The 13,793-nt window shown below is 35.9% G+C and overlaps 1 protein-coding gene across 1 annotated transcript in view; it reads left to right on the top strand.

Moving 5' to 3' along the window:
* The first annotated feature begins 1,827 nt into the window (after positions 1 to 1,827).
* Positions 1,828 to 13,793, top strand: part of LOC145764888 (uncharacterized) — a 52,660-nt gene continuing 40,694 nt past the window's right edge. Inside the window, exons 1-2 of the mRNA XM_082576582.1 lie at positions 1,828 to 1,942; positions 8,292 to 8,424. Of these exons, the coding sequence (XP_082432708.1) occupies positions 1,921 to 1,942; positions 8,292 to 8,424 (155 nt within the window). The 5' untranslated portion in view covers positions 1,828 to 1,920. The remainder of the gene's footprint in view (positions 1,943 to 8,291; positions 8,425 to 13,793) is intronic.

Below are 13,793 nucleotides of genomic sequence, written 5' to 3'. Positions count from 1 at the left end.
TAATAAGGTATGTTAGAGCTATTACTAGTGATCTGAAATGATTGTCATAGTATTTATGGCTGTAGTAGTTTTCAAGACTTGCTACAATTGCACAAACAAGCGCATCACTAACACACTGTTTTATAGGAAAATAGGCAGACCCAAAAGGAACCTCTAGGTTGCCTTGTACTGTCAGATCCTAGCTAATTATCCACGCAGATGAATTAACAAAATTCATAAACTGCAATAGGCTAACAACTGTCTTGTTTTAACAATCATCTTTCATGACTGTACCGGCATCAGTCAGCTAAGCTCATTTACGATTCTGCTATTTCTGTACAAAATATCTACCTGCTCACTATGAAACTATGTTATAAACCTTTTGGCACGTTTCAGGGAGTGATTACGGATAAAGAGGGACATACCGGTAGTATGTAGTTTGGAAAGACGTTATTTTTGTAAATAAACTAAACGTTATTCCCTCATTTAGCTGCTACTTGTAAAACCTGCTGCTAAACTGTAGTCTCCAGAACAAATTCTCTTAGTAGATTTTCCTATGATTCATCAAAGTGAGTTCACACGGCTTCCTAAATGTTTTAAGAGACTATCATACTGCATAGATATCTGGAAAATTTAGCTGTCTTTTCCCAAACATTTTTTGGTATTAAAACTTATCAGTAGCCAAAATTTAATTTGTAGTCTCCAGAACAAAAAAATCTTCTTTTCTCATGGTACTTACCAAATACATTATAACTATTGCTAGCATATGATTTATTACTACCTTGAGGTCAAACAATACATGACTTTGGCTGAAGTATCAGAATATTTAGGTACATTATCGCACAACTGCAGTAAACCTGCTAGAAACTGATAAAATGGGTATACTCACACTGATATTTAATTTTCAGTATAAAAACATGATATTTTTTGGGGGCAGTCTTTTGATTTAGTTGGTAGAGAAGTATCTCAAGACTTTTAAATCAAAATTTTATGGCAACAAGCATTCTGAATTTTTTCTCCGTTCTGGAGACTACAGGTACAAAATTGATGCATCTGACCCAGCTACGGTTTATAGAAGGCTTTTTAAAATTTCAGCCAAGTCACTGAGTCTGAAAAGCTTTCATCAGACCAACGAGGTGTGCTTGAAGAGCCAAAGCGCCGTGTAGCTCCTTAATACGCCGCATAACTGATTAACTTCCACCGAACGAGGTCACGTGGCTTCTTGCGTCACAATGCTCAGGGCACGAGTCGGAAAACTTCTACACTAAAGCTACGTACTATTAAACTTAACTCAACAAATTTTGTTGGATCTTGCTGTAATAGCCTATACTCGTATTTAATCTAATTTTGTAACCAACCTTGCCTTATCAATATTACTCGGAGATCAAATCCAGACATTGTGACGTAAGACTTGAATTAAGTTGCGCTTGATTAGTGTAAAAGTATCGGTAACTCCCATCAGTTCTTAGTGAAGAATTCACTTTTGTTACGTTGTTTCAATGTCACCAATCGTTGAAGCAACGTAAAAATCGAAAGTTTTCCTGCTTGAATGGAAGCTAAGAGATACAGTATTCACATTTTCTAGATGCGCGCTAGCATCCTAGGGAAATTATATATTCACAAGTCGCAACAATTGTCCCTGCTATGCAATGACTATTTGTATGACTATTTCTCGGCGGACAAATATGACCGATCTAGTAGGTACTTCCTGCGGACATCACATGCTGTGGCCGTGAATTTCGAGGCCTGCTATATATAACCTTTTTTTACATTTGTATATTATGATTGTATATATGTCATTTCAAACTTTTCTTATTTAAAATTTGATGAAATCTTCTTTGTGTTTCTAGTTATAAAACTGTGTCACAAAAGTGTTAAGTGCAATTGCTGTCTTAAAACATCAGATATTTTGGATTGGTAATTGGAAGGAGATAATTGGACATGCAACCAAAACAGCATCAAGGTTTACAGCATGCAAAAAATGTTAATCGCATGGATTAATGTATTGTTAAAATTATATATAATAATAATAATATATGAGATGTTGTAAAGCAGAGTGCTTATTCATCTTTCAATCACGTACAGTAAAGGTATATAAGTATAAAGGTATAAAAAGGTATAGTTAAGGTATATAAATTGATATGTAGTTAAATGTTTATATAGTTAATTCCTTAAAGAGTAAATTCTATCAACATTGCAAAAAAGTGTTCCATGCCAAGCAGATTGATTTATAAGCTATCAAATATAGTTACTAGCCTAATCTCTTAAGTGCCTTAACAGCATGTTTCACCCTCATTAAGATCTTCAGAAGTTGTTTTATTCTTTGAAATAAAAACCTTTTAAATATCCCAAAAAGTATGAAGCAGGCTGTTAAAGTTTTTATGAGATAACTAACAATATTTTATCGAATTGGTTATATCTACGACGCCGTACAGTATATAGCCATTCCATGTGATTTACAAAAACTCCACAGCGATGTGTGCAATCTCATTAATGACTTTGCTTTGAAGTGTAGATGAGAAAAATGTGTGTGCAGTTGTAATCATGTAGTATGCCAGTTTTACAGAATGGCAAAAATGGAGAAGATTGTTTTAAAATACCATACATATTACATATGTTTTAAAACAATCTGAAGTGCAAAAATCAATTTCTTTTGGACAAAAGAAACTTATTTAGACAATAAGACTAATTCAAAAGAATTTGATTTGTTGCAGTAATAAAGTTGCGAAATAAAGGATTGTTTCTAATCCAAAACTCCAAGAAATTTTCAAATGTGCACTATCAAAGATCCCCTCATTGTATATATATTAGGGTGGTCCTCAAATGTATGCAAAAATTTCAAACTTAAAAAATTGTAGTGCACACACTTCTATTTGGTTCCTTTTTATATAAAAACATTTTCCTGAAAGTTTGAAAGAATTTGATAAAGGTTTAGAGGTGCCAGATTAAAGGTGAAAATTTAACAAGTTGAGCGATTTACGAAACCCACCCAAGGTAACGTAACATTTGCAATTGTACTTTAAAAAGACATAACACATCATGGCAGAACGAACAATAAACATGAGAAAAATGATATACTGTACTCTCATCCAACTCTGCAGTAGGAAACACTGATATAATTTTCTAGTACCATGCTTCGTGCATCATTATAACTCCAAAGTATATTACTGGAAAACTAGAAGTTTAACTCGCAACAAGATTAACTATAGTGCATTCTACAGATAAATACATAATACTTTTCAGTCTGTGGACTGATACACTTTCTAAAGATTTTTTTACTGCAAGTCGGAAGAGCATGCCGGTGTAACGGTCCAGGAGTGACTGCAGTCCAAGAGTTACCAGGGTTGCTAAATATAATTTTTTTTTATGAAAATAATTGAAATTCCTAATGCTCAAAAAGTTACATTGACAATTTTAAGCACTGGTTATTCTTAAATGAAAAAGTATGCATTAGCTTGAGAGCAACCACTTAATTAACCTTAGTTGTAAAATTTCTGTTTTTGTATCGCTTTCGGAAGCGCCAGGCAGCATTGGTCATTTGTGGTCTGATGTCACTTCTAGACTGCCACTCTGCAGCAGCATGGTAACTCCTGGACCGTTACACCGGTGTTGTTCCATAACTTGGAGAATGTATTGAATTTGCTCTTCATCTTTCGTTAATGCATTGTTAAAATTTTGCATCAAAGCAACACCTCTTTCGGCAAAGTCATTGATTACATCAGTGGTTCTCAAACTTTTTTTTGTTGCGACGCCTCTGGAAAAGTTTTCTGGACTTGCGACACACCAGCAAATAAAAGTAAATGAAGAAACTTATTATTAAAGTTTTGTTTATTGATACAACAACAAAAAGCAATGCATATTATTTAATGCGACGTGTGGGCTTGTTTGTTTTCACAAAGTTCATTGAATCTTGGGAGAATTTTTGAAATTGCCACCCGCATTTCTCTTTCACTGTTTATTCGTGATCGATATTGGGTTTTGTCACCGCCAAGGCAGAAAATCCTGCTTCACATAAATACGACGTGGCGAATGGGATAATAATTCGCAGTGCTTTCTTTCACCAAACCTGGATAATCGTCATTTATTGAATCCAAATATTTGCCGGATTTTCTACCACGAAAGGATCACGAATCCATTCGTAGTTTAAAAAATTTTCCGGGAAGCATTTTGCAAATTTTGACTCGAGCTTGGACAAATGTAAATAAATATGCTTCGCAAATTTGAAGGGAAAAAAACGCACTTGCAACCTCAACTCTTCACTGTTTTCGAACTGAAATAGCGCCAAGAAAAATGAATCAGAGTTTCCAATTTTTTTTTTGAAGGATAGACATCCAATACTGCGTTAGGTATCAGCAGTGGCAAATTTTTCAGTTAATTGCGGTGTAATCGGCTAAGTGCATGGGACACATGTGCGTACCAGCGGTCCTCAAAGGGTTAACCTCATTTTTATAATCTTAAACTGAGTTCAGCCAAGAAATAGAACTATTCTGCGACGCCCTTGGAAAAGTGAAACGACGCATCAGGGCGTCGCGACGCACAGTTTGAGAACTACTGGATTACATGGAGCCCACCGACAATGGCTTGCGCTTTCTTATTATTGTCATCAACATTCCATGATGTGATATCCACCTTCAGAAAGTCACATGATAAGTTGAGAATCTGGAAAAATCTCATGGCGTTTGATGTGACAAAGTGCGACAGGTCTTTTGATGAAATATCATCTGGTACTCGAGAAAGACGCTTTGAAGGTGTACTGCTTGGATGAGTTAATGCGGAAACCATAGCTTTTTTGAGTAACAGAAACAGCATTATTAAAAAATGCCAGGCCCACAAGTTCTTCACTTATATACCACAAGTGCCTCGAAAATGGCTTGTTGCGATAAACCTGCATCATGTTGGTAATACTCATTTGCCCTTTTGAAGAGCTCCAGGTCATGTCGTGGGGCACATTTAGCAAAAGGTGCTGTGAACCATGATTTTACATACATCTTCAAAACAAACAGAACAAATGGCTTTAAACCACATTGCTCCTGACTTGACAAATCAAACTGCATTCGAAATAACCAGATTTTGAGTGCATATACAGCAGTTGCCATCCAGCTGGCGCGATGAGGATGACAGAATCGAATTCCATGTGGTGGTGTTCCGTTGAGGATTATCACCGATAATTCTAGAAATTCTTGGTAGTCATCTCTTGGCTCATTATTGTTATGCAGATGGTGGATACAGAACTGTTTGATTTCATCAGAAAAGCTACTGTCATCTTTTTCCAATGTCACATACCCATCTTTATTCAATGTACTCCATTTTGATTTAAATTGCTTAAAAAGGCGAATGTCTGGCCCAGATGATGGCCCAAGGCATGTCAAGAAGGCTTGTATTAGTTTCAGAATATGGTGACGACAAGCCAGATGAAACATGTCCTTGTTCAATTCTTTTGAAAGTAGGGCACAAGCACCAGACTTCTGACCAGTATTGCTGAATCGAACTAGCTTTAGCTGAATCTAGATTCTAGAATATCTGCTCAACTACAGACAAAGCTTTAGTAGCTGGTGTGACATAATTTTCTCAACCAGTACTGTAAAGACTATCAACATGGCAGCCAAGTAATGGTAGTCAGTGAAATGGAACATCATGCTGATAAATAGAGATTAACCCAGTTTAAAAGAGAACATTGCTTACAACTATATATAGCAACAGTTGGATAATTACAACTTCAGTGTGTCAAGTATGGTTTTACAGACTGTAGCTTCCCATATGTTCGCATAGGGAAAAAAATCTGAATTTTCAAGATAAATCTGGCACCTCTAAACAAAGTTCAATCTCTCTGAAATTTTTACAGGGTCCGTTTTTGGTCATTTGGAGATGTTTTGGATAGTGTCACAATGCATTTTCTAAATTTCGGTTTTCGGGACCACCCTAATATATATTTATCATTTTACCACATTGTTTTGTTACACTGTTACACCCTTACAAGCATCAAGAAAAAGGCCACCTCTGTTAGGTAATTTTTTCTGCCATTGTCAACTGATCTAAAAGAATGAACAAAATAAATTTAAGGCCTATTTTTAACAGATACAGTACCGTACACGCTAATTACTTTACTACAACAGCTTTTAAAATCACTATTTCTCCATTTTTACAATCAGCTCCAACTTCAATATTTGTACCATCGAGTCATTTACTTCGACCACAACTTCTTTTAATACTCAAACTATGTCTAGGTTATTTATATCTGGTTTGCTTTCACCAGAAGCAGTCAGAAACGGGGGTCTGCTACTATTCGGCGAGTCCAATTTGGCTACTCCGATTCGGCGATTGCCCTATTCAGCGATTGCCCTATTCAGCGAGTTCCCTATTCGGCAATTTTTTTAAATTCTCAGATACTGTAGTCTAATTATCATTGCTGCTTTTACATTGTTTTAACGTCGCTCAACATTGAAATAAGGCCTTAACCCTAACCTCTAACCCCTAATCCTTACCCCAGCCATGGCCACCTAAAGATACTGCCTGATTGTCACATTTTGTAGAAATTTCCAGGTTTTTTTAACTTTGGGCAAACGTTTAAATAAATTTTTCTAAAAATTAGATCTTTACGCTTTCTTTATTGTTTTCCTCAGATGACACAATAGGTTTTAACATCCTCACATGTTGAAAAACAAAGAAAATTTGATTTTGTAAATTTTAGTCAGACTGTTAATTTTCAATAACAGTCTGATTTTGCGTTTTTCAAGTTACTTTTTCTCATTTGCTACTGCTTCCCCAAGGCGACAAAAAAGTTTTTTGTCATTAGGAAACCGCAAAAAGTAAAAACATCTCAAAAAATGTCAGTCAAGCACTAGCAGTAGCTGTAATCAAAACGTGACAAATCAGACCGCATCTTCAGGTGGCCATGCCCATAACCCTAAAACGGCAATGATAATTAGGCTACGGTACTCAATAATTTAAAAAAAAATTCAAAAAATCGCCGAATAGAGAACTTGCCGAAAAGAGCTCTTGCCGAATCGGACTAGCCAATTGGACTCGCCGAAACGGGCCATTCCGCAGAAACGGGTCTTCTACTATTCAGCGAGTCCGATTCGGCGAGTTCCCTATTCGGAGATTTTTTGAAAATCTAACGTCGCTTTCTGTAAATTCAACGATTGAATATTATTCAATATTCAGACATTGAATAAATGTAAATACGCACTGTTAGGTTAATTGGGTTTTTTAAACAAATCGAATGGTTTTTGTAAATGTTTCTCAGGTAGCCTGTAACGTATATGATACCTGGTCAGCAAAAGTTCCCTTTTGTACACGATTTCAAAATTTGGTGACGTTAAAACGATAGAATTGCCTTTACATTACATTCAAAAGTTTTGTTGACATCAAAAATTCTTTGACTGTTTTGCGTTACAGCATCGTTTTGTGGAAAAGATTGTTTTGATGTAAAACATATTTGAAATATCATATAAAATCAACAAATAGCTTATTTAAAAAATAAAGGACATGATGAATGACATAAACATGACGCAAAGAAGGTGGATGACGATGAGGATACCTGTCAATTTTATGTGAGCAAACATTTTAATTTAAAAATTCAAACAATTTTTCGCTAAATTTCATTTTAATGTATTTTTCTTTGTTGGAATGCAAAAGAAACAATATTGTGGAATAAAATACAAAATTCTCTAAACAAACAGAAGGCGTTGTTGGATATTCAATAAATGGCCGAATAGGGAACTGGCCGAAAAAGACTGTTGCCGAATAGGGAACTCGCCGAAACAGGCCATTCCGGCCAGAAAACTGCCTATTAGATCACAAAAACTCACTTTTTTGGTCAAACTTTGCAACACTTATCACATAAATATATTGTAGTGACATGACAACGCACAAGATGTCAGAATGTTCTGTCAAGTTAGAGACTTTTCTAGAGATACAAGACTAGAATTCTCCAGAAGCGTTGTGCAATGGTGGAGCAAAACGTTACCTTAGTACAATAATCGACAATAACAACTCGTAAGAATACACTTTCAAAACAGCCCTCCTATAGGAGGACATTTAATGATGTAGCCTACCGACTACCGTCTGGGCTACACCTACGGATTGTAACACAGAAGTTACAATAAAGTTTAAGTCAATTTACATGTTCCTGCTTTGTGCAGACCCTACCCACACAAATTTTTAATCTGTGCTGTGTAGAAAATAAATGTAGGCTACGGTACCTTATGTTTCACAAAAATAGATGAAGACTGTAGCACCCAAGAACTCTCTCTGATGTCACGTGCAATGTTAGTTTTATTTTCTGAAATGTAATTTGTATTTTATTTCAGAGGCATTTGTTACGCTAGTCACAAATGATTTGTACAGCAGAGGAGCATGTGTACTTGGTCAGGCTCTTCGAAATCATGGAACAACGCGTATACTTGTTGTGATGATATCACCACAAGTTACAAATACTCCATGGTAAGTTTATATTTGTAGCCTCTAATTAGATAGTAAAAAAGACTTGGAAAGTAAACCTTGCAAGTTCTTCAAATTAATATCAGGCCTCTAAGCTCCCGAGTTTCTCGCAGGTAATAAAATGTACGACAGTAGTGCTAATAAGTCGTGTGAAGTTTAATGGCTATTTTCAGATTTTTTTTGAGTAATTTTAGAGTGCATTTGATCTTTCTAAATTTATAGGAAAAATATTTACTGTAATTGTTAATTATTTCGAAGTTTAAAAATGCATCACGGCCTGCGTGTTTGAGACCCTTGCTCTACATCTGCTTGAGAGGTAGTGCATATTAAGGCGATGTGAAAATCAAAAAATTTAAAAAAATCAAAAATCGAATTATCACACAGGGTGACTATTGCTATGTAGAGTATTTCTGTAAAATTTCACCCAAAAATATTCAGTAACCTTAAACATGTAGTCGATTTTGTCCTTGGCATTTGTTGCCAGCACAGAGTTGCCAGATACAAATTTTTTGAAGAAAAAACTTTCTTTATTTTTTTTAAATTGTAAAAATTTCCAACTTTAACAATCACAACAACAATTACATATGATGCAACTGCTAGTTGCCCTTTTAGGTAAAGGCTGGCGGTGTACGGTAAGATATTAAACAATCACCTGGCAACCCTATTTTTGTTTGGTCAGCAAAAACTGATGATATTAAAGCCTTTTTCACTTCTATGGCAAGAGTAGGAATGCACTGTGCATAAGATGACACTTTGGTTTTGTTGTAGTAATATGTATTACATAATCACACAACGCACTGCATTAATATTCGACTGTTTTCGCCGATTTACATTTGTTTTTTGACAGATATAGTAACTGCAACTCTCCAATGGTAGCTTACACATCAACCAACCAACTTTATATGTGCTTGTAAAACGTGCACAAACGAATGAAGAATACAGCCAATGAACAAGAAACAATGGTGAATATCAAAACATTATACTGCAGCCAATGAAGGAAAGTCAGATTTCGTGTCTGCTTTCGGCAAGACCCTACGCGAAGCAATTCTCGCCCGAATGAAACCATCCCGTCGTTGATGGCCAGCAACACTTCCACAGTCGTTAGTGACTTCCCAAATGAGACGCTGCACAGCCTGAGTATGGGCAGGAAAATGAGGGCATTCAAATTTTGTGTTTATCAAACCCTTTAGTTCATCCATGGTCAAGTGTGAAGTAAGGATAGACTCAGTAAGCGTGGCATGGTCCTGATCAGTCAAAGAGCACAGGGTCATTCCATGTCAAACGTCCCAGAAAAATGGCAAAAGTTAACCCACCTTCTCAGATTATATTAAAAATTGGTATTCTTACAGAACTTTTCACCACGATTCTGAAAAACTAAGTCTGAGAAAAATCGGTCGAGAATTGACAAAGTTATCGGCAATTTAAATTTGGGTTCTGTGAGGGGGTACCTGCTCATGAAATACATCATAAATAAACAAGCAAAACTTTAAACCACTATAACTAGTTGTTGAATCAGTTTATAATTCTCTTTATTTGAAAAATGATGCTACCCAGATGTATTCTACAATATTTCACTGGTAAAAAAATGTTGACTCCTCGGCTCCCCCGGTGTTTGGGGGGGAATTGGGACCCAGTTTTCATGTGCGCTCATGCGTTACAACAATTTTGGATGCCTGTATTTCGAAGAGCACAGGAGTGATCACCTTGTGTAATACATCATTTGAAAGCTCTTTACTAGCAGAATTTGCTTGTAAAATCTGAAAGCTGCTTCTTTTAGTTTCAGGCAAAAAATTACATAGAATGCTCTCAAACATATAAATGAACAAATAAAGTCCGTTTTTTAATATAACAGTGAAAGTACTGGTGTCCTACAATCACAATAAACAGGTTGCTTCTATTGTGTCATTCTACGGTATGTGCTAAATTACTTATTTAATGAAGCAAAGCTAAATCATTGCCTTATATTAAAAAAATATGTGATCACAAATGATGTTGAAAGCGTATCCAGTTTCTGTTGATTTTTTCTTTACACTTCACATTGAGATGGTACTGTCCTCTGGTTGTGGCGAGTGAAGGAACATCAATAGGGCATAAGATATGCTGAAATGGAACGGAATGGCCCGTTTCGGTGAGTCCGATTCGGTGAGTCCGATCCCTTAACGGGGGATTTTTTCAATTTTTTTTTTTAATTATTGGGTACCGTAGCCTAATTATCATTGCCGTGTTAGGGTTAGGGGTTTGGAGTTAGGGTTAGGGGTTAGAGGTTAGGAACTCACCGAATCAGACTCACCGAATCGGACTCACCGAATAGTAGCAGACCCGAAATGGAACCCAGCAGACATCTGCTTGTTGTGGCCAATAGAAGGATCGAGAAGGACCATTTGGGTGCATAAAATCAACTGAAACATCTTCATTATTCTTGTCAACATCTTTAACTACAGCAATGTACCATTTTTGGTCATACACAACACATAAGAATTGGCCTTCTGTTACATGAAGTTGTGATGAAACATCTTGAGCACCAGGCTGTAAACTTACAGATACTACTAGAGAAAATTCAGTGTCACTGCTAATTCTTTTCATGCCCAGTTTGTGTGAGTCAAATGGCTTAAAATAATGAAATCCGCGGGTCCCCTTAATTGTGGCCTTAATTGTGGATGCTTCTTTGAATCGATTATTGAGACCTGTTCTTAATTCATCTAGATCTTCTTTGAGTAGTTGAACAAATGAGATAGTAGGAAGTTTTTCTTTGCAGTGAGTCATCATTGCAGAAACAGTTATTTGATTTTTTAATGGTCGTCTAAGGCTTTCCATTGCAGTTGATCTTTTTACAGTGCCACCAATTCCACCACAAGGGGATTTTCCGTGACTAGTGGCAAAAAAAGACCAAGCTGCTTGTACACCAAAATCAACTTCATGTTTGGATAAATTATAAAATGACTTGCAATTTTTGTACTGTGCAGCACAGCCATCAGTGAAGTATTCTACATAATGCAAATTTGAAATTTTCGTTTTCAGTAACTCAATAGCTTTCTTTTGAATCAAGTACACCATAACAACATCATGCTGCAACTCTTCTGAAAGAAAACACATGCATGTGTGATGCAATTCGTCATTTTCTTTATAGTAACATACTACTGGGTGGACAGTGCAGGTCTGGTGAGTCCAGTGGTAACCTTGTGCCTCATCTTGCACATGAAATGAAAACTTTTCTGCGAAATCATTCATTACCCTTATCAGCAGCAATTCTAATATTCAGAAGCACTCGTTCATCATCTGTCAGAGTGTCAATTGGCAAAATACCTTGTTTTTGTGTTGGATATGCCTTTTTGTGGCATTCAGTATCCAGTGAGACACCAACACTACACTTTTGCATCTTAACAACTTTTAATCACAAATTAGGTCACATAAAGTATAGATAATAGAAGCAGGATCACAAAAATATTGAAAAATGAAACTGTGTTTTATTATCACCATGCTCGAAACAAATTACAAAAAGCAAGCATAAAATTAAGAACAAAGTAAGGTACTCAGCAAGAGCTTTCATTTGAGCCATTACTCAACTTTCTAGCTAGTGTACACTTCAAGATATGAGCTTTTAAAGTTATCGTTACGCATGAATGCACATGCACATACCCCCAAACTAAACCCCCTTTAATTACTGACCCATATTTCAAAAACATGAAAAACTGTAATGAGGTGATTGAAAATGTCTTAAAGGTTCACCTAACCTGCTAAAATGACAACAATATACGAATTAGAAAGAAATACGACATTTTAAACACAATGTTATCAAAAACCATTGATGCGTGTCGCCGCAGTGATCACATATTTGACATATTTTCAAAATGTCATAACTTCGGCAATTAATTATTTCAACACATTAAGGTTTTGAAAAGTGTCTGCTAGTTTGTTAATTTTACCTACGTGTACTGTTCATTCATGCAAGCTATATGTTAGTATTTTTAACAAACTACCCTTCATCCATAAAAAGATATACGAGTTGGTCTATGTTTTATGTCACTACCAAGCTTAGTTAAAACCTGTCATAGAAAAAGTTGCAGTAATAAAGTACCTACTTGAGTATCACCTTTAACAAAGTACAGAATGCAAGAACATATCGTAGTGTTGGTAAATCAGCAGTGGGAAGCTCCTTGGAGGGTCCAATGACAGAAAAGCTTTCCATGCTTCTTACTCTCTTTTTAGAACTTTTAGGCATGATTTAACAGTTAACAATGCTACTCACAACAAGGTCAGCTTTATGAACTAAAGATAATATGTGAAGAGATTATTGTATTTTTTGAAAAAAAACATAGCCCACTTACAGTACACAGAACTATTAGAATTTAAGTGCTGAAAACTTAGTTGTCTGAGCCTTCCGTAATACTATGAACTTTATTAGTGTCATTCTCAAAGCTACATATAAAAAATGCAGAACCACAAACAGCAACTTCACCTGAATAAGCAGTTTTTATTCCAGAAGACCTGATAATTACAGACACTGCCTCTTAGGCCTACTTTACACAATTTGGAAAACCTAGCCTAAACTAACTTTGAACCGAAGCCTGAATGATTATTTAACAACCAAGCATAAAATCATAGCAAACATTTCGGCTGAACACAACTTCTTATCTGAATTTTGCAGCCTTATCTTCAATAATAATCAGCAATTCAGCATCTCAAGCTAAAATCTCTCAGCAGCAGACAGCAATCACTCGCGCGCGCATGTGTGCGGCACACAACGCGTTTTCCCTAACTAGCCATTCAGAGCGCGCTATCTGGATCACGTGGATTGATGCGTTGTGATAGTATTTTTTGTGGAATCACCTTGCAAGAATTAGAAAATACTAACCTTAAAACGCTTACATGTTTACGGATACTGGATAAAACTTCACAAAAATACTCTACACAACAGTAGTCACCCTGTGTGATAATTCGATTTTGTCCATTCAAATTACACATCGCCTTAGTGCATATACAACTGCAAATATGTTTCATGGACTTGTTCGCGTTTTTCTTACATGAGTGAATACAAAATTACAACACCAATTAATGGATACTTAAAAACAAGAATTTTTAACAGACTTTTTTATTTTGGCTGCTGGGTGCAAGAATTTAGCCCCCGAGAAAAAGCTCTGGTAGGCCATGTTTGGTCGCCAGAAAATTTAAGGAGCTTAGTAGACAGTATCAAACTAAATCAGAAAAATCAATTTATTTATATTTTAGTAACAGAGTTTCGTTTTAGAATAAAATAAACTGAACTGCACTACCTACTAATCTTCTCAACCAATGCAAAACAATAATTTGTTTCCACGTACACAGCATAAATTACTTTGTACAGTTTTTTAATTGCCCGGTCTTTCTATGGTTTA

Source organism: Aplidium turbinatum, chromosome 2, assembly GCF_918807975.1.
Source record: "Aplidium turbinatum chromosome 2, kaAplTurb1.1, whole genome shotgun sequence".
NCBI lineage: Eukaryota > Metazoa > Chordata > Ascidiacea > Aplousobranchia > Polyclinidae > Aplidium > Aplidium turbinatum.
The sequence above is the reverse complement of the archived record's forward strand: the minus strand, read 5'-3'. Positions and strand labels throughout refer to the sequence as shown.